Raw genomic sequence first — 22,383 nt, forward strand, 5'->3', positions numbered from 1 at the left:
CATCTGTCTCTTTCTTTGTTCTTTGCAATTTCATTAAGTTCTGATGCCCATCTGATAATCAATATCCTGTCATTTGCGGACAGACGATGTGGAGGAGGTCCTATCAGACACCAGATTTTGTGGGGAGCTAGATTAGCTGTATCAGGACCCAAGTAAGGAAACAGTTAACAGTTGCAAAATAGATAGATGCATGTATGGTCATTTCCTGAGGTGCAGAGTTCTACCAAAACATCTTCCATCGTGTGCAGCATTTGCATGCAATGAGTTACACATCAGAACAGTTGACTCATTACTTCTTTATCATCTTTGGTAAGAATGATTTTTTAATATGTGCAATATGGGTAACATCTCAGGTTCATTTCTTCATGATTCTAAATTTTGCTGCAATGGATTTTATTGCCTTTGCTGATCTAGACTAGCATTACTGATAGCTGAACCATTCAAAAATGTTTAGCAGAGTAGTCATAGCTGCTGGCTACCAGCTATTCAAAGAGTGGCAGGACAGGGGGGAAAGGAGGCACTTTATTAAGGAGCTACAATTGCTACGAAAATGAATTCTGCTCAGATTCTAGTTATTTTTTGTGTTAAACTATGTAGGCTGATGTATTTGAAAGAAAAGTCACATTTTATTTAAATGGCATATGCATTATTTACTAAAAGTTTACATAATTGAGAGATAGTTGATATGATGATTAATGTTCTCTAGAGTGGGCAGAGAGTAGGAAGGTGGTGATATTTACTTTTGAAAGTATTATTTTGAAAAAAGTTATAGACCAGCCTTTATCCTAGAAAACTGGTATTCAAGGTGAGTGATCCAATGCATCACTGAAAACATCAAAGAACAATAGTATGCAATTTTTAAAAAAGATCACAAGTTAAAAATATTGTAAGAAAAACAATCCTATATCCTTATTTTTTTAAAAAAACAACAACACATTTTCAGTCTTTACTCACTATAAAAGCAGAACTTGAATGGCTGCTGATTTGGCAGGTGATTTTTCCCCCCTTAACCACGGGACATGAAAGCAAACTGTACTTACTTTCTCTAGCCTCAGTAAAACTTTTTACAGAATCTCCAGCTCACCCTGTGAAATGAAAAAAAAAGATCCATTGTAATGTTCAGGTACTAGAAGGCTTCTTTTATTCTGTCTGGCTTCTAGACCTTCATATCATACCTTTGCACTCTTTTGATGCTTATGTATTTATAATTTTCCTTAGTACGCTTGTTATTATTCTATAGCATGTTCCATTTATATGCAGAAGAGCCCAAAGCTAGATAATCTGGAGACAGAGGGAGGATGAGCTTCTTGTAGTCAGTGTGCACATTCTCCATGATATCCAGTGAACATGCACAATAGCTAATGCCCACGTACATTTTTTGCTCAAGTCATTTTAATCCTAACTTGAGCACATTTTTTTGGTCACAGTTACCTTTGGTCAAATGGGATTTGCTGATTTCTAAAACAACCCAAGACCTGGTAATGTTTTTTATGACATTCATTTATTCACCATCACCTGCAGTTAATGCAGAGGATCTCAACCTACTGCACTTGTTTTAACTTCCCTGTCAAGTCTGCTGTAGCTGCAGCCAGTGTCGATAGTGGTCAGCATGGGGGACTGGAGAGATTCTGGTTCAAATACCTACTTAACCTTGAAGTCTCTGGACTGACTATGGGCCAGGTAACATGTCTCAGCCTAATTTATCCCGGGGGCTACTACGAGGGCAAAACAGAAGAGGAGATATTCTCTGAGGGGATTTAAAAATGTAATGATATGGGGGGGGGGGAGAGTCCTGGCTGGTATCTTCTTGCAGAGGAAAAAGTTACGTGTGCAGTTTCATAGATACATTGTGGAGGATGCTGTGATTTAAATTATATACACAATTTCTCTTAAAGATTGAAATGTTTGAGGATGTATTTGCTATCAGTGCAACTGTAGGAAACTGCAAAGATAGACTCAAGCACAGCTAAAGGTGAAGCAGGAGAAAAATCAGGACGAAAAGCTGGAGGCTGTAGCTACGATGTCAGTTTTCCTCCCCTGTACAAATCAGATTAGACACACTTTGCCTGGAATGTGATTTTAGTATCTCTCCTGTGCTTGTAGCCTTTCCTGATAACACACATTTATTTTAACATAAATGGAGCAGGGCCTTTGCAGTGGTAGCACTCCAGGCAATGAATGCCCTCACTTTAATGGATTGTCAGGTGCAGCATCTGTTGAGCCTTGGAACCAATTGAAGGCACAGTTATTTGTCCTGGTTTGTATTTAGTTAATTTGTCTACTTGGTTCTTCCCTCTCTTACATGTAATTTAGCAGGTTTCTATGCCTTCTAATTTTAAGATCTTTATTTGCTAACCTGTGTGTGCATTCAGACCTCAGAAGCAGATTCCTATCTGGAATTTTAAGCCAAAGGCACAATTTATCTGACGGTGAAAAGCTGATCTTTCTCTTGTCAGATATGAACCCCTTGGTCTCATGCAAGGTAGTGTTTTTTGCACGTGCAGCTAGGAAAGTCAGATCCAAGGCGGCTCTCAGAAATGTCTCACAATGAGCTTTTAAAATTACCAACTGCTGTAATCCTGACATTTTAGTTATATAACTGAGTTTTATTCTGAATACAATGTTTTAAATTATAAGTATTCTTTGAATGTAATTCTGTATTATAATGGTGAATGGCCATATACAATAAATCTAATCTACCCTAAAAACATGCACACATTTCTATCTATTTCTGGTTCTAGTTATATGTACATACGTGCCATCACATAGGCCACAAGGGTCTTTTAAGGCAAGTGAGAAGCACAGATGGTCTGCCATTGTCTTCTCCTGCAGAGAATTCCTTAGTGGTCTCCCATCCAAAGTACTAACCCTGCTTAACTTCTGAGATCTGAACTGTACCATACTGCCTTCCCTCCCATCTCTACCTATAGCTTTATTAATATGTTTACATTTGGTACTGCTTTCAGTATCCTGTGAATAGTACTTTGCTATAAGCCAATTTTGACTTTTCTGCTTCTTGCTGCAACAGGATTATGATATTTTACTGTGTGTTTATTTTGCAGTGTTACTATTGTTTTACTGTTTTTTTAAATCTAGATTTGCTTATGTTTCCAAGCTGTGCTCACACCCTTTGGGTTGGGGTGAGGTGGGGTAAAAGTAGTTGAAGCAAGCAAAAAAAAAGTTTCTTAACATTCACATCTTCATTGGTACCCCTCCCCTAATTTTATGTTTTCTTCTTTCCAAGTATGCTTACTCTGCTGCTTACAGGTGCATGGTCTATGTGCAGTGATTCAGCTGCAGACAGTCAGCATGAATCCAGCATGCACCCCCCACCCCCATGTAGCTGTGCTCATTTGTGACTGAAACAGAGATAACACAGGAAATCAGTAACAGGAACTCTGAACATTTTTAAAGTTAAAAGCAGTCCCGTGGGACTCCCATATTGCTTGCAGCAATGGTGAAGAGAGAGGTGGCACTTAGAAGAAGAGGAGGAGGAGATTGGATTTATACCCCACCCTCCACTACCTGAAGGAGTCCCAGAGCGGCTTACAATCTCCTTTCTCTTCCCCTCCCCACAACAGACACCCTGTGAAGCAGGTGAGGCCGAGAGAGCTGTGAGAGAACTGCCCTTGAGTGAACAGCTCTAAAAGAACTTCTGACTGGCTGAAGGTCACACCAGCAGCTGCATGTGGAGCAGTGGGGAATCAAACCCGGTTCTCCCTGATTAGAGTCCATGCTCCTAACCACTACACCAGACGTAATGCTTTTTCCTGCATCATTTCCCCGATCTCAATTGACCCCATTAGCCCAACACTTTAAAAAAGAGAGATGTTTGTATAGTTCCCCCATGGAATGTACCACCAGAGTTTGGCTGAAGGACCTCATCCCCAGCATAACTCTGCAACCGAGGCCCTGACATTGTCACCAAACCCCACCCACCCCCTCTGCATCAGCAAGGGTTGCTGCATACCAGTGTTAGGTAAGGGTACTTGGCCAGGACTGGCAGGGAGGAAGTAGGGCAACGACCTTTCATCCAAAGGGCCCTGAAAGCTGCACATGCCAATTCAATTGACTTTTGTAATATTTAACTCTGAGGGAGGGGGCTTACTGGAAAGGGCCAACAATTTAGCTACGATAATGCAAACCACAACACAAGCAGATTTCATGATCACGCTTCTTGCATCATCCATGTATGCAGATGGTGAACATTGCATCATTTGTGCACACTCTGGGGGTTGGAGGAGATATATATTATTGAGGTCCACAACCTACCACAATGTTGCCAGTTCTGGGTTAGGAAATTCCTGGAGACTTGGAGGTGGATCCTGGGGAGGATGGGATCTGGGTAAGGGAGGAAATTCATTGGGCTATAATGCCATAGAGTCCATCCTCCAAAGGTACCATTTTCTCCAGGGGAAACTGATCTCTGTAGTTTGGAGATCAGTCATAATTCTGGGAGATCTCCAGGCCCCACCTGGAGGTCAGCAACTGTACTTCTCATTGGTGTTAGAACATAAGAACATAAGAGATGCCAATGTTGGATCAGGCCAAAGGCCCATCCAGTCAAACACTCTGTATCATACAGTGGCCAGAAATACCAGTGCCATCAGGAGGTCCACCAGTGGGGCCAGGACATTAGAAGCCCTCCCACTGTTGGCCCCCGCAAGCACCAAGAAGACAGAGCATCACTTGCCCCAGAGCCCCTATCTATACCTTGTGGCTAATAGCCACTGATGGGCCTCTGCTCCATATGCCTATCTAATTCCCTTTTGAAACCGTCCATGCTTGTAGCCGCCACCACTTCCTGTGGCAGTGAATTCCAAGTGTTAATCACTCTTTGGGTGAAGAAGTACTTCCTTTTATCCGTTCTAACCCGACCGCTCAGCAATTTCATGGAGTGCCTCATCCATGCTAAAAATCTAAAGATTGTCTTGGTCAGTGTGTGTGGTTCTTGAGAAATATATATTCATTTGTTTTCCTGTGCAGGGCATATCAGATTAGAATCCTGGGCTGTTGTCTACATGCTGTTAACAAGAGGGGGGAAGACGTGTGATGAGAATTAGCTGTAGTGTTAGAAACCACCAAGAGGTCAGTGGGAGAGGGGGCCAGGAATATCTGAGTATACTGAACAAGAACTGTGGCTGACCCTCTGCCTACCCTTTTGTGAGTATGTTAAGCCTTGTCTTGCCAGAGGCATGATCCTTTGGCACATGCTGAGGGGCAACAGCCCAAGAGCTCTTGGCCCTTGATTCTGAGCCTGTGGCCCTCTGGGAGCCATGGTGGCAGAGTCAGCACCAACCCAAGCCAACTTTATAGCTCATTACCTGTTGAGGAGTGCATTAAGTAGCTATCCATTTGCAAGCCATAGTAAAGGTAAAGGTTCCCTTGCTCGAAAGCCAGTCGAGTCTGACTCTAGGGTTACGGTGCTCATCTCCATTTCAAAGCCGAAGAGCCAGCGCTGTCCGAAGACGTTTCCGTGGTCATGTGGCTGGCATGACTAAACACCAAGGCGCACGGAACGCTGTAACCTTCCCACCGAAGTGGTACCTATTTATCTACTTGCAATTTCTTGCTTTCGAACTGCTAGGTTGGTAGGAGCTGGAACTAAAGATGGGAGCTCACTCCATCATGCGGCACCCGGGTCTCGAACTGCTGAACTACTGACCTTCCACAGCCTGCAGTTCAGCGTCTTAACCACTTGAGCCACCGCAGCTCCATTTGCAAGCCATATCTTGGTTTAAGTCGGCTTGTTTTATATGCAAGCTACTTTGAATCCTCAGCATGAAACAAAAGTGGGGTTCAAAGATTTAAATAAATAAATCTGATAGCGGGCATCTCCTTACATTCTGAATAGAAATAAATAGGGGTTGCACACACAAGTAGATTGTAGAAGGTGCTTCTACACCTTAAAGGTTGATTCATATGTTACTCCGGGGGGCTTTAATTCATTGGAGTGATTTATTGATACCCGCAGTGTCTCTACATCAGCGACTAGTTCATGGACCTCAACAGCAGCAATCTTTTTAAAAATCTTTTATTTATCTTTGGATTTATGTCCCGCCCTACCCCGAATGCTCAGGGCGGCTAACAAGAGGCACAGAGTGCCAACATTAAAACAAATAAAAACAGCATAGCAATAAAACAATAAAATGCAATAACAAAATATCAGTGCTCCATTTATCACAAGATGGGGTAGATCTTATTCCCATAGTCTGTCATCCCTTCTCCTGCCTTCTTTACAATTTAATGTTTGTTTTGCAGTGTCAGAAAGCAGAGAAGATGCTACAGCTGAGATCCAGGTGAGCATCTGTGAGGATGTTCATGCACTCAGTCCTGTGTAAAAAAAAACGGACTCCAGGTAATATGAAAACTATTTCCAAAAACACTTTCCACTGTCATAGTTTACAGTTTAAACAGAAATCCCCTGTGTCACCTGTATGTTGTTTTTGTAAGGACTAATACAAATGTTCTATGCCTGGTTTTACCATAGAGTTTCTGGCAATCCGTAGAGAGATGTGAAGCCATATCTGACATGGTATAATGCCAGAAGTGGCATTGTGCCATTGCTGACAGCCACCTTCCCATGCCCCTGCCCCTTCCAGTCTCCTGCTGGTTGTGAAACAGGGGATAACAGGCCTAAGTGGGCTGCTTGCTTTTTTAATATGTTAGTTTTAATACTGATAATTTTCATGCTTGTAGTTCTATGATTTTATTATTGTACTGTTTGCATTTTGTGAGCTGCCTTGAGTAGGTTTCTAGAAAGGCAAGATATACATTTCCCCCCCCCCTAAATAAATCAATTGCTGTCTTCAGTGAATGACTTGCCTCTCACTATCTTGGCTGCATGCACCCAGCTATGGAATTTTCCCATCACAAAATGTACGGCAGCTTTTTTTTTTAAGCTTATTCTAGGGTTGCCACCCTCCAGGTGGGCCTGGAGAGCTCTCGGAATTACAATGGTCCTTCAGAGCGAGTTTGGTGTAGTGGTTAAGTGTGCGGACTCTAATCTGGGAGAACCGGGTTTGATTCCCCACTCCTCCACTTGCACCTGCTGGTTGACCTTGGGCAAGCTGTAGTTATGATAAGAGCTGTTCTTGAAAAAGAGCAGTTTCTGTCAAGAGCTCTCTCAGCCCCACCTATCTCACAAGGTGTCTGTTGTGGGGAGGGGAAGGCAAAGGAGTTTGTAAGCCGCTCTGAGACACCTTTGGGTAGTGAAGGGTGGGGTTTAAATCCAATCTCTCCTCCTCTTCTTCTTCAGACTACAGAGATCAGTTCCCCTGGAGGAAATGCTGCTTTGGAAGGTGGACTCTATGGCTCTCATCCCCAAACCCCAGCCTCCCCAGGCTGTACCCCCAAAATCACTAGGAATTTCCCAACCCAGAATAACCCTAGGTTATTCATAAGTATCAAATATTGTTATTATTACAGTTAGAGATTAATATTTATATTGAATATATTCCTGGGATCAATTTGGGGATGAATGCCGTCTAATAAACTGACACTTAATCCCAACAAAATTAAAGTGTGCTGCTGCTGGGCAGAAGGATTGGCCCAAGAAGTGAGGTGTCTCCTGTTGTGGATAGGGTTTCCTGGGCAAGATCTTGGCAATGTAGTGCATGCCCTGGTAACATCTAGATTAAATTACTGCAATGTACAGTTATGTAAGGAGCTGCGGTGGCTCAAGTGGTTAAGACACTGAACTGCAGGCTGTGGAAGGTCAGTAGTTCAGCAGTTCGAGATCTGTGTTGCCGCATGACGGAGTGAGCTCCTGTCTCTAATTCCAGCTCCTGCCAACCTAGCAGTTCGAAAGCAAGATATTGCAAGTAGATAAATAGGTACCACTTCGGTGGGAAGTTAACAGCATTCCGTGCGCCTTGGGGTTTAGTCATGCCGGCCACATGACCACGGAAAACATCTTCGGACAGCGCTGGCTCTTCGGCTTTGAAACAGAGATGAGCACTGCAACCCTAGAGTCAGACTCGGCTGGCTTTCGAGCAAGGGAACCTTTACCTTTACCTAGGGCTGCTTTGAAGAGTACCTGGAAGGTGCAATTAGTACAGAATGCTGCAGCCAGAGTGCTGACTGGAGTGGGTTGGAGGGACACTGTCTGGCTCCCAATTTGCTTCCAGACCCAATTCAAAGTGCTGGTATTGTTCTTTAAAGCCCTATATGGCTTAGAACCAGATAAGGACCTTAAGCACTACCATGGTGAACCTACCTATGAATCCAACCAACCAAGCCGATCTTCTTCACAGACCCTGCTTCGGCTGCCGTCATCATCTGAGGCTACTTGGGTGGCAACCTGAAAAGGTGCCTTCTTAGACATGCCACCAGAACTATGGCATCCCCTGTGAAGGGAAATTCACCTGCCCCTTCTATCATTATGTTGCCCCAGTGAGAAAAGAGTTTTCTGCTTTGTTTGGTGCTTCCTCACTGACTGTCCTTCCCATTAATGTGATTACGTATTTTGTTTAATTGTCGTTTTCCATTGGTTTAATATGGTGTTTTTCTAAAAGCTGGTTTGAATGTTTCTGATTTTTTTGTTGCCTTGGTGACCCCAAATTAGGTAGAAAGGTAGCATTTTTTAAATTACTAAATATTGCTTTCATGCACAAATGCTTAAATATGCTTCCATACCTCTGCTTGGGCCACATCACCACTTCCTTCTTCAAAAGACAGTAATTGGCATGGGGAAGTATTTCCTATTGCAAGGATCAGGAGATAGTTGATGAAGAAGACTTTCACCGAAGAACTGCTGCCAGTTAGAGTATGCAATACTGACCTTGATAGAGCAATGGTATGACATAGCAGAAGAGTCATTATTTTACTGGGGAAAGCCATCATTTACCACTTCACCTTGAGGGCTTTCTGCAAGCTTGATCAAAGTCATTTCCAACCACCTTCTTCAAACTTGTGTGTAGTGGTTAAGAGTCTGAGCTACACACTTTTGCCAAGAGCTCATCAGGTAGCCTTGGACAAGATGACCTCTCTCAGCCTTAGCCCTCAAGTACAGAGACCTGCCTTGGGAAGCTGCTGTAAGCATTACAGCACTGTAATATGTGATGTGCTCTGAATACATGGCAGCACTACAGAGAGGGCTCATTAACAACAAGAACAATAAAAATAATTCTATGTTATAGTGCCTGTTACAGATATACATCAATATATCTAACTCTCAATGTGGCCATCAATATATCTAACTCTCAATGTGGCCATCAATATATCTAATTCTCAATGTGGCTAGATCTGTGGATACTTAAATATGATAAAAAGAACATGTGTCACTTTAAGAAATGGATGGCCTCAGTATTGCCAGCCTCCCATGCTTGGTTTCTGTCAGTAAAAGGCAAGAGGAACAGGCAAGACCCTTTCCATGGCTGTTTTAGCCTTTAAGGGAGGGTCAGGCCTCGCAGCAACAAGCTAACAACTTGCTACCACCTGAATTGCATGATTCACCCAGGCCCAGAGGCTGATATTTAACAGCAGCCATTCCACAAAAGCCAGTGTGGTGTAGCGGTTAGAGCTTCAGACTACAATCTGAGAGACCCAGATATGAATCACTACTCTGCTGTGGAACCTCAGTGGGCGGCCTTAGGCCAGTCCCAATCTCAGCCTAAGCTACCTCACAGGCTTGTTGAAAAGATAAGGTGGAAGAGAGAAGAATGGTTTAGGCTACTTTGGATCCTCATTTTGGAGAAAGGCAGGACATAAATGAAGTAAATAAATAATAAACATAGCTGAAGATGGAGGGCAGATAAAAGGTAGGTCTGAGATGCAGGCAAAGAAAGGGGAGAGAATGTGGGGGTTGCTAGGAACAATTAAAGAGAAAATAGCACAGGGAGGGAGATAGAGAGGAAAATGAGGTACCACTCATAAATCCTTGCAGGTTTCCCATTGCGCAACTGGGCATATACAGCAGCTTTCACCACATGACTAGGCAATAGGTTTTTCTGGGTATAGTCTGCTGTGGGGAAGGAAAAGCTGAAGATGGAGGGGGGCAGATAAATTAGACAAGTGGATGGGAAGGAGGGAAGGAGGCAGGAAAAGTGTGGTGGCTATGGGGACTTTCTGGGAAGGGAAAGGGGGGGAAATGAGATACCCTCCGGCAAGTCTGTGCAGGCCCCTGCTTGTACAATAGCTTCAGATTGGGAAATTCCTGGAGATTTTGGGGTGAAGCCTGAGAAGTAGGGTTGCCAGACCCCCGGTTCAGGCAAGGGTTCCCTCAATTTTGGGGGCATCAGCCTGATGCTAGCCCACCCCAAAACAGGGACGTCATACAGTGATATCCCTGATGTGATAACATCACATGGAAGTGATGTCATTACACTGGAATGCCGGGTGGTGACACTCTGCTTTTTGGGCAAAACTCTATGGGTTTAGGTCAAAAAACCCATAGAGTTTTGCCCAAAATGCAGAATGCGATGTCCCCAACAGGATTACATCACTTCTGCATGACATATTCACATCAGTGACATCGCACGATGTCCCCACCCACCCCTGGAATGCCCCCCAAACCCCCCTGCCAATGAGCCAAGGGGACCTGGCAACCCTACTGAGGAGGGGAGGGACTTCAATGCCATAGAGTTCACCCTCCAGAGCGGCCGTTTTCTCTGGGGGAACTGATCTCTGTCGCCTGGAGATGAGTTGTAATCCCAGGAGATCTCCAGCCACCCCCTGGAGTTGGGCTACCCTGTTGCACAAGTATATTCATCGTTTGCAATCCACCCCACATTTGTTTTCACTTCCATGTTCTCTCCCAGCTCCATGGGGTCCCCCCCTTCAAGATTCAAAAGCTGTAGCTTGAGAAATCTTTCAGCTTTGATTTAGCTACTGTGCAATTTACACTTGCCCAATCCCTTTCGTTACAATTTCAAAATATGCCGGAATGTTTAGAGCATGATAACATCATCTTCTAAAGTTATGATTTCAAAAGCCTGTGCCACAATGTACTCCATTCTGATGATGGGTGTCCGGGGGGGGGGGGGGGCCCAGTGGGTTTTTTAGGGGGGCACAGCCTCCAGCTGGGACCTGGGGATCCCTCGGAATTACAGCTCATCTCCCTACTGCAGAGATCAGTTCCCCTGGAGGATATGGAAGCTTTGGAAGGGGGAATGTATGGCATCGTACCCTGCTGAGGTCCCTGTCATCACCCTGGCTCCATCCCCAGATCTCCAGGAGTTTCCCAACCTGGATCTGTCAGCCCTACCCCCATCCCTTGCTGGTGGCCAGCTTCAACAGGATTTGCTTCAAAGACATGCTTAGAATTGTTGCAATCCTATGTGTGCTTATTTAGAATAATACAAGAGAATTTGCTTCTGAAATAAAAGGAATAGCATATCAGTAAGGTGTTGCAGTTGTTGCTTCTGCCTTTGATCATCATATTTATTTTACACATCTATGTATTACTTGAGCAGAGTTTTAATATTACTTCCAAGTTTCTCCTCCCCTGCTTGTATGCACTGTAAGCTTGAGCAGTGCATCCTGTCACTTGCTTTATTCTTTGATGCAAATCATTTCAACCGCTTCCTTCTTCTGTTTGAATCTTGACTTAGCAACACCAGCATTTAAGAGCTGTCATCCATACAGCAAGCTGGTGGAGGCTGCTTTAAATCTTTCCAAATGGCGACCACTTCTGTCTATGCTGCAAGGGGTTTGCATCTGTGATCACGTGACATGCAGATCAGGCCGTTTCCTGCATGATGTCACAGGATCTTAACAATGGTGGTAGAGAGGAAATCAGATTTCTCAACATGTGTGGTGAACCACGGCACACAAACAGCATGGAGACAACTGCCATGAGAAAACTGAAGCAACTATATGCATCAGAACCTACATTTTTTAATTTTTACTCTTCTTCTTCTGAATCACAGTCAGGCATGGTAGTTGAGAATCTATGGGAGCAATCTTAAGCAGGTATAATCAGAAACAAGTCCCAATTTATTCAAAGGGGCTTGCTCCCAAGGCAGTGTGCTTAAAATGGTAGACTGTATTCTCTGTCTCTGTCTATGTTTCATTCAGGGAGGTGAGCATGAAAATTCAATAATAATAATAATAGTCTGTCTGGATGACCTTGGGCAAGCCGTAGTTCTGATAAGAGCTGTTCTTGAAAAAGAGCAGTTTCTGTCAAGAGCTCTCTCAGCCCCACCTACCTCACAGAGTATCTGTTGTGGGGAGGGGAAGGGAAAGGAGTTTGTAAGCTGCTCTGAGACACCTTTGGGTAGTGAAGGGCGGGGTATAAATCCAATCTCTTCTTCTCCATTCATTAAGTTTTACCATATGCATGATCCTCCCAACGCTTGCAATTGCCATTCTGTCTGAAATGAGCAGCACACTTATTTTCATCCCCAGTGCATGTGTGACAGGGTTCTGGTCCGTGTGTGTTGGAGCCGAAAATAAGCATGCTGTCCCTTTCAGATAAAGTAGTGATTGCATGTATTCGGAGGATTATGAGTAGCATGTACTCCCAATACACACAGTTGCTGTGCTCTCAGTGCACATAATGGAAAAGGCCCGAGAGATGACTGATCCATTCATTACAGTGTATATTTTATCTCATAATATTGTTCTACATTTGCCTTTGGTTATCCAAGAGTTAATACAAATCCCCCTTTCAGAATTTGCATGCCCTCTGCTGCATCCCCCAGTTGCTTCCACTGGCTGCCCTCATGGTGTGTCGTGATACGTTACTTCTAACTTTCTCCACAGCGGTACGTGCAGCTGTGTGTTGTGTAGATCTGTTTTTGTCTGGTGAGCAGCTTCCACTGGCTGCCCTCATGGTGTGTCTCCATAGCGGTATGTGCAGCTGTGTGTTGGGTAGATCTGTTTTTGTCTGGTGAGTATAATGGTCCTGGGCGGAAGTTCTGATGGGGAGCAGTGTTCCCTCTGAGCTGTGTGTGTGAGCAGCCACTCATTAACACCGGAAGTTCTGCTCAGCAGCCATCTGGAGCCATGCAGGGCCTTGCCTGCCCATTTTAAGATTACAGCAGTTATATTCTGCTCAGGATGTGAACTGCTCCACTCAGTAGGGGGGAAATATCAGAGGGAACATTGATGGGGAGGGAAGGATGTTTGCCTTAGCCATGCTGGCACAGGCACAGCCAGCCAGTCACCAGCCAGGAGGGTGGGGAAGGCTGCCACGGCCAGGCTGCTTGGAGATGGAAATGGAGTAGGCTGTGCTCTCTCCTCTTCAGGCCTCAGGTGCCCATGGTAACTCCAACCTAATTCAGGAACATCCTGAGAGCCCTTGTGGAGACAAGGGTTGTTAGGTCCACTGAAAACGCCGGGGGAGGGGGGGAATGGGGGACATTCCCGGAGTGGGAAGTGATGCCACGCGACGTGCCTACGTCTCCTGGAAGTGACGTAGGCACATTGGTGACAATGGTTTGGGGGCAAAACTCTGTGGTAAAATCAGCCTCAAACCATAGATTTTTGCCCCAAAACCAGAGTGTCCCCCCCTCCACATCACTGATGTGCCTACGTCACTTCTGGGTGATACAGGCACATCAAGTTTATTTCCAGTGATGTTGCTGTTAAAAGGGAATTTCCTCCCACCGGCCAGCTGACTGGCGGCGGGCAAGAGCCCACAAAGCCAGGCAATCCCCCCCACCTCCAACTGGAGAATGGCAACCCTAGTGGAGACCATTGCCATCCATGACAGGCCCTTTCTGAGTGACAACTCAGGCATATACAGTGCCAGGAGGCTTTTGTGTAAAGCAGCAACGACAAACACCCAGTTCTGTTTGGCTGAAGGCCTCTTTATGTATAGGGCAAGTAACTTGGCTATTGGAATAAAGAATAACAATGGTTAACTAAGCTGTTTCTACTGGTCTAGGCCAGGGTTGTTCCAGCCTGGTTCTGCAGATGCTTAGTAGGCCCTGCAGTCCTGCAGGTTGCTAGGAGGAAGAAGACATTTTTGCTGCCGCTCTGATCTTCCCTTTTGGCTTGATTCAGCTATGGTCTCAGCAAAGGAAGCCTCTTCCACAGGCAACTCAGTAATAAGATCGTCACTTCCTTGCAGTGAAGAAGGATGATCCTGATAGGCAGGATCAGGATGGCTTCCTCCAGTTAATTCTGAACCTGATGTTGGTGGGTTGATTTCCTTAGAAGGTTCCATTGAAGATTTAGGAGTGTCAGTGTGACCACACAAAGGCTATGTGGAGACGTGACCAAGGCTTCTTTATCACTTCCCAAGGGAAAACTGGATCTTTTGGTGGATTGTGGTGGGTAGTTTGACATGTTTCATTCACTCACGTCCCTTACAATATCAGTGTCTCATCCAGGACACCACACATAACGTCTGGCCAGTTAACTTCATTTGCACCATACTGGAGTGTGCTGCATGTAGAATTCTTAGTGTGACTTGGTGACCACCCTGTACATACTCACCTAAAAGCAAGTCTGACCCTTTTGTTACATCTGCCTCCCTTGATTATGTTATGATGTAAATAATTTGCTTCTAAAAGAAACAGAGTCTGTATTCCAAATAATGACATTGCGACCAGTTTTTCAGTGGCAGAAGAAAGCTGGTGTCTGAACAAGCACAGTTACTACCAATTACTGTTACCACAGTGAATGATACCAAAAAGAGCTGGAAAAATAGCAGAGGTGAAATCGTGGTAAGGCATGTACAGCTATGAACCCTGACACTAAGTTACCGTTTTGCATATGGACCCCTTTCAAACTCAGGGGCCAATTCCTGCCGAACAAATAATTTAAGAGCAGAAATTACCCAGTCCACAGTCAATTTATTTCTCTTAGTGAAGCTGATATGGCTCAGTAAACTGGGGTGGGGCGGTGGCTCAGGATTGAGCTTTTGCTTTGCGCACATCTCATGTTCATTTCCAGGCACCTTCAGTTAAAAGGATCAGGTGATATGAAAGACCTTCACCCAAGATCTCAGAGAGCTGCTTTCAGCCAGCGTAGACATCACTGACCATGACAGATCAATGGTCTGACTTCGTATAATAAGGCAGCTTCATGATTTTCACAGTTCAGGGGATGGGTTGTAGACCCAGTGGATGGCCAACTACTTTATTCTTAGAGGCCATGAAAGGTATTCTAGTCTTCTGTATACCACAAACTCTAGAAGCAGCTGCATTTTACCCTCTCCCCAATACTCCCAGAAGTAAATGATAGAAATGTAAAACCTTGAAGAGTGGCATTGAGCATATCAGCAGCTTTTAAGAGAAAGACAACCCCCCTTCATTAAGTATTCCCTTTTGGCAACAGCAAAAACAACAAGAAGAAAAGATAATTTTGATAATTTGACTCTATATTTCAGTTTTTCTTTCAGTTCAACCTGGGGGGGGGAGTGACCCCCAGCATACAGAGTATATGCACAATTCACACAAAAAATTGCTGGGGGATAGCAAATATGAACACTTCATGGCAATTGGTCTGAATAAGCTTGAGGAATACATGGGGTATGTAGAAGCCTGAAAACAAAGTTTTCTCCACCCTCCCATTTTTCCGTGTCAGCTTGACCGCACTGTTTGGTAATCAAAGACTTGTGTTTAGGGTCCAAACCAAGCATTATGTTTAACATGTGGTCCCAAAAGCAAATTGCATCAGGATGCCAGCTATGAATTTCTCATGCCAAATTTTGGTTGGGAGTGGGACCACGATATGGAGGGGGAGAAAGGGCTCCTGCCCCCCATGCCATTTTCCTAACGCTAAATGGTTTCACGGTGGTGTTATTTGCCCAGTTGGAGTCTTGCATGTACAGCCCCCTGCTGGGGCAAATAATGCCCTGCTGGGACTATTTCAGGTCAGGAAAACAGCCATGGAGTAAGGCAGGAGCCCCTTTGCCCACTGCAATGTAGTCCCAATCCAAATCAGGCCCTTCAACACTTCTAAACTGAGTTCCCACAGGGCAATCACATGCAAAATGTAACATATAGTCTGGGTCTTATTCATACTATTCTGGTGGGAACTTCGTGAATGACGTTCATTTTCTATTTGGTGTTGCCAGGAGTGATCTTCAGTATGTTGCACGAGGAAACGTTCTGTGGAATTTCTACAGTGAAATAACTCCCAAACTTAGCTTCTTGATGACAATTCAGTGTAATGCACAATTTATCAAATTCCAGATCAATGCATGCTAATCCTGCTGCACCGGTTGTTGGCAGCTTTTTAAAATGTCAGATGCTAAAAACAGCAACAATTTTACTAAAACCCACATCTGCAGAGCTGCTTTTTTGCAGTCACCCAAACGTCTTAGACCAAAGGTAACAAACTGAAGTGTTAAAACAACAATTGAAAGCTATGTATTTCAAGCAGTTATTCCAATTCTGCATACAAATGTCTTCTCTTACAAAGCGACAAGATCTTGATATCACAATTGGTGGCAAGTAACATACAGGACCACCATTAGCAACCTCACTATCCAGTAGACTGCTTCTGAGCTTCTCTGAACTCTTGGGAAGGGGACTGGAAGATTATTCAGGGGTTGGATGCACCCTGCAGGGCACCTATTGGTCATCCCTTGTAAGTGATTGGGCCAGATGGCTAACTTTCAATGAGAAGTCTAAATCAGAAAAAAATTGGGTCTCTCATATTTGTGTTATATTTATTTATACTAGGGCCGTGCCCTTGGATACACCTGAGCCAAAAATATACCTGAAAAATACCGTATCAGTATTTTGGGGTATATTTCAGCATCCCAAACATATTTGAGATTTCTCAGAAAACAAACAAAAAATCCCTGGAAGATCAGTATCCAGCATTGCAGGCTCGGAGGACTGGTTTTTTTTTTTTCTTTTTTGTTTCTGTGCCTCAGGTTTCTGTGGGCTTCCCCATGGCTCTTATCAGTTTCAAGTGGTTTCCCCTCCCTTTGCCCGCTGTGTTCCCTTCCCGTTTTCTTGCACAGAGCTTGCAAACCCCCACCACCACACTTGGATTTGTTGTGACTTTGAGATCAGACCTTTTAAGCTTGCAATGCAATCTGCTGGGCATTCTGCACATTGTAACTGGTTGAGCTGGACTGGCAAAACCCTTCGTTGCTTGGATTTTTTGAAAAAATACCCCCCCCCCTTCAGTTTATACTGCAGGGATTTTCTGGTTTGCCACTTGTCCTTTTTTGTTTACATTGCCACAGTGCCAAAGACAATAGGGAACCCTTAGCACACAAGTGTAGCTACAAATAACACCAACCAAGGGAAGACCATCAACAATTCACAACTATATATGATCAAAACTGTATATTACATTCATTAAAGTACAAAGACGGGTTAGCGGTCATAACCCAATAGAATGTATAAACACATATCCAACAGATTGCTCATAACAATTAAGCATTATTTACAAAAAGAACATGTTCAATACCAACAGTAGGCTCCTCTGTAATTTTGTACATAAATAGTGTCCATAGACCTCCAAACAGAAAGTAACTGTGGCAGAAGACCAGCTGTTGAAGATCACTGAAATATCTTGATTTATAGCTGGGAAAGACATATGGCTGTTATTCTTTCACAGTGGGTGTCTTCTGCTGCAGTTACTTTCTGTTTGGACCTCTATGGATGTCTTGCTTGGATTTCTTGTGACTGTGCTTTGAGATCAGTCCTTTTAAGCTTGTTTTGCCATAGTGACACTGGTTCTGCTGAGCATTCTGTACACTGCAACTGGTTTTGCTGGACTTGAAAAACTTCAGTTTCCACTGCAGAGATTCTCTGGTGTGATTTTGGTTCTGTTTCGCTTGGCACATTGGCTTGTGGTTCCTCTGGGATTACTGAGCTCTGCAGTGGTTCAGTTGAACTTGCTGTTTGTCAGTGATTATTAGTTATAGGCATGGCTTTTTGCCCTGGAAGCAGCTTACAGGGTTCCCCTTCCTCTCTGTAGAAAATAATGGAGAACAGCTAGGGGTACCCTGTTCAGAGGCCTATAAAATTGGACCCCTTGGTCCAATCGACTTGAAACTTGGGGGTTATTTAAAGAACAGGCACCAGCAGCTCCACTGCGAACAACTTCCACAGCCACCCAGAAATCTTTAAAAACAACTGTACTTTCCCCCAGCCATTCCCCATAGGAAATAATGGACCCTAAAAGTTCAGAAATCCAACCCACCCACCCCAATTCAAATCCAAATAATACCATACCTGTAGCTGGAATTTGGGAAAACAAATATTTTTCAGGTCCAATATACCTGAACCTGAAAAAATGGGGGGGTTTTGCACACCCCTATACCCCGCTTTTCTCCCCAATGGGAACCCAAAGCAGCTTAGAACACTGCTGTCTGTTCGTCCATTTTATCCCCACAACAAAATCCCTGTGAAGGCTGAGAGAAAGGCTCAAGGTTGCCAGTGAGCTTCCATGGCAGACTGGGGATTCAAGCCTGGGTCTCCTACATTGTTCTCCAGCACTCTGACCATTACCCCATAGAGTCCTAATCTCCCAAACTGGCACAACGTTGTATTTAAGTGAAAAATCCATTTGCAAGTTCTCCCTTGCCCTGATCTTGCTCTCCTTTTACATAGAGACAGTAGCAATTTATTTTTTTTGGCCACCAATCACGTGACAAAAATGACAAAGTTTTGCACTCCTGGCCATTAGCAGATGTTTATTATTTTGCTCTTAAAATGGTATGTCAGGCACTTTGCACATGATTTGACCTATAAAAAAGGAAGTTAAATACATGCTCAGCAGTCAAAACACTGTCTTGTGACCTCCTGTTTAGAAATACTTCCTGTTGCAGTGGTATAAAACAATTATTAAATATATTATAGACCAGGGAGGCACCACCAAAAAGAGGACAGGTGAACAGAAATTTGGCTGAAAAAATGGACTATCTCTTACAACGTGGGTGAGAACTGGGACAACCTCTGAACTAGCCTTGTCTCACCTGTTTGTCTTTAGGTGTGTCCTGCCTTCTTCGCCTAGTGTCTTGGGATTCTCATTTCTGTCTACTGCCTTATCTTCCCCCTTTTCTCTTCAGTACACTTCAGTACTATTCAGTTGTAGCCCAGACCTATAGCACTGTTAGCAAGGTGCCTACCCTGCTCTCTAAAGCTGTGATCACACACACTAAGCAATCTACTTCCAATCCACTTATAGGCCTCGGCCACACAGGCAGGAAAATGTGGGGGGGAGGCATGGATGTTTGCCCGGGAGCAAACTAATGCGCGACTGCGCGATCAGGCTTTGGGTTGAGGTCCCGTCGAGCTCCCATGGTTAGGGGGGAGGTGCCGATCACACACGCGGCAAAAAAGCGGAGTGGCGCAGCAAACGGGGTTGTGTTTTGTTTTTAAAACTTAAATGTGTGCATGCTCCGTTGGATGCTTGTGCGCATTCATGGAGACTTGGGGGAAAAAAAAACCTTTTTGCGAGGGGACATGGGTGGGCGCCAGAACTACCACTGGAAACGTGATCAGACGCCCGCCCTTGCCCCACGGTTTCCGGAAACTAGTACCTCCGAGGTACTAGTTTTTTACCCTGCATCTTCGGCGGGAAGCCTCAGGTGTGCCACGGGAGCTCTACGCTTCCCAGATGTGGTGGTGAGATCGCGCCCGGAAAATCCGCCTATCTTCCGTCTCTCTAGCATGCCTAATGCTCCGTGTGACCGGGGCCTTAGTGCATTTTCCAACTGGATTTTACTGTGTGAACTGGCAAGATCTAGTTGGAAAGTGCATTGAAAGTGGATTGAAAGTGGACTGTTTAGTGTGTGTGACCACAGCCTATAATAGGCATAAAAGGAGAACATGGTCCTATTTGCACAAGTCCAGCATCGTCACCCAGGTTGCTTTCAAAAGCGTATTTCAAAACTGTACTTCTTCAACCTTCAAAAAATCTCACAAATGCACAAGTAGTAACTTCAATGGGAAATAGGTGTTAGGGAGTGGTACCACCAAGGAAACCACATCTGAGAGGTATTATTTTTTAAGGAAGTTATGCATCATTTACCAGCTTCCTTTATCCTGTCTGTCTGCACCATGGGTATTACTGAACACAGAGCAGAGGTTGCTAGTAAAATCGCCACCTGGTCTGAGTGATGCCTCTGTCTGGGACCCCATGAGCCATGTTTATATTGCGGGGAAGTCAATACCACATCGAGGATGTACTAACTGTCCCACAATATTCTTCATATTGTCTGACTGATATTTTGAGCAATGTGGTTTCACGGTAGGCAGACACAAAGAGAAAGAGTCCTTCCGAACCATTTGTATCAGTTCGGGAAGAAGCAAACCTGGCAGTTGTTGCTTTTCTGACCTTGAATAGCAAGCTGCACCTGAGCAAACCTCTCTTCCACAGTCGTAGTATGACAGCCCTATTCCTTCTTGTCATCTGCTCCCCTTATAGTTGCACAGCTTGAAACTCTTCTCTGTTTCGGAGTAGTCTGTTGCTTGCTTGCTGTTTGAACTCTGTTTCGGAGTAGTCTGTTGCTTGCTGTTTGTAGTGTAAGGCTTGAGCTCTTGCCTGCAAGTAGCAGTATTCATAAAAAGCTGCCTGCCAAACAAACATCTTCTGCTTGGAGAACTGGCTGCACAGAGGCACCTCTTCACAGCAGACTGATGGAGCCCCTCTTGAGTCGAAGTGCCACATTCTTTGTTTCTAGTAGCAAGCTGGCAAGTCTGTTGTGAGTGAGATCTGCTTGTGTGAGGGTACCCACTAGCCTGTTGCTTGAAACAACTGTGTACCCTCTCACCAGCAGATGTGTGTATGGCAAACTTGCAAAAAAGTAGCATAACAAGACAAACTGGGTCACTGGCAAGAAGCACCGGATCAGACTCTGTGACTAGTGCCATACTTCTAGTAGTGATTCATTGATTATCCTGCCATGTAGCTCTTCAGAACAGCATAAAGAACAAAAATGAAGTGTGTTTCTCTCTCTCTCTCTGTGACCAATGTGTGTATTAACTACACACTCTATACTCAAGGAACCTAAAATCTTCATGCATTTGTAAACCCACTGGTAGTACTCTGTAAATTCATATATATATCTTCTATATTCTATTATATATTTAAAGGATTGATTAGTTACACAGTACTCAGGGTATGGGGAGGGGAGACAGCATGGTATCTGACAGCCTGATCTTGTCAGATCTTGGAAGCTAAGCAGGATCGATATTTGGAAGGGGCCCGCCAAGGAAGACTCTGCAGAGGAAGGTAATGGCAAACTACCTCTGCTTTTCACTTGCCCTGAAAGCCCCTTGCTGGGGTTGCCCTAACTCAGCTGCAACTTGACAGCACTTTACACACACACACACACACACACAAACACAAGGTATGGACACAGTGTTGATATATACGTTGAGATGTTGTGATATTATTTGTATCATATTCATTATTCATTTTCTAAAAGCTCCTAATGACATCATCATATGTAAGACTCAAGTTGATGGCTTGATGCTTTGGCCGAGAGATAAACAGTGGTTCTAAAATCTAACTCATTCTTCAATAGGAGTAGATAACTCAGTGTCAGAACTGTGTCGTCCCGTCCCCGTCCCCCCCAGTTTGATTACTCAGCAACAATGCTGATGTTATCAGAAATCAGATGTATGGGACAGAAGTCTGTATTTGACATCTTTGGTTTAATCTCTGCGGTTCTACTTTCTTTATCAACCGTTACTGATGTATGACTATAATCACTAGCATTTTAAAATCAGTTACGGGAAGACATGAAAAAGGAAGCCTTTTGTCACGTACCAAAACCCACAACAACAACCCCTCCATGCAACCTATCTTGTATCCACACTAGATGACCCATCAGACCCCTCCCTGTTCTATGATTCTGTAACAATAGTGTTAACTGTTAAATCCCTCTTACTAACAAATTCTGCACCCTGTGAACTGATCTACAGATCAAAACTGGAAAAGGGGGGGGGACTCAACCCAAGATAACACTGCGAACCAGAAGGGTTAAGCTGACCATGTATATTATAAAAGCGCAAAATTTATTAGGGTGTACACATATTAAAATAATCACTCTTACAACATAGTATAGACACACATTCAAACATATGTATACAAGATCTTTACTACACTTATATAAAGACCAGATGTTGTATCCTTATATGTTTGTATTGTATGTTGGTATTATTGATGGGCAATAGGTATAGCCATATCCTTTCCAATTATTCTGGTAACTGAATAATCAAGGATGAAGTGACACACGTTCAGACTTGTGAAATCTCAGTTACCAGAATAATTCTGCAACTATACTTAAAATATACTTTGATGAGGAACTTTATCAAAAGTTTTCTGAAAGTCAAGGTAAACAATATCTATTGGATCCCCCTTGTCCACATGTTTGTTCACCCCTTCAAAGAACACTAACAGGTTAGTGAGACAAGATCTTCCCTTACAGAACCCATGCTGAGTCTGCCTCAATAGTTTTTGTTCATCAATGTGCCTACTAATTCTTTCCTTAATAATGGTTTCCACCCGAGGTCA

General features: G+C 44.0%; 1 protein-coding gene across 1 annotated transcript in view; it reads left to right on the forward strand.

Moving 5' to 3' along the window:
• The first annotated feature begins 237 nt into the window (after nucleotides 1–237).
• The window catches only part of LOC107120386 (P2Y purinoceptor 8-like), a 29,125-nt gene continuing 6,979 nt past the window's right edge, over nucleotides 238–22,383 (forward strand). Inside the window, exons 1-2 of the mRNA XM_015423074.1 lie at nucleotides 238–309; nucleotides 6,262–6,358. Coding sequence (XP_015278560.1) covers nucleotides 6,316–6,358 — 43 coding nt within the window. The 5' untranslated portion in view covers nucleotides 238–309; nucleotides 6,262–6,315. The remainder of the gene's footprint in view (nucleotides 310–6,261; nucleotides 6,359–22,383) is intronic.

Source organism: Gekko japonicus, unplaced genomic scaffold, assembly GCF_001447785.1.
Source record: "Gekko japonicus isolate JY-2015 unplaced genomic scaffold, Gekko_japonicus_V1.1 scaffold334, whole genome shotgun sequence".
NCBI classification, from domain to species: domain Eukaryota; kingdom Metazoa; phylum Chordata; class Lepidosauria; order Squamata; family Gekkonidae; genus Gekko; species Gekko japonicus.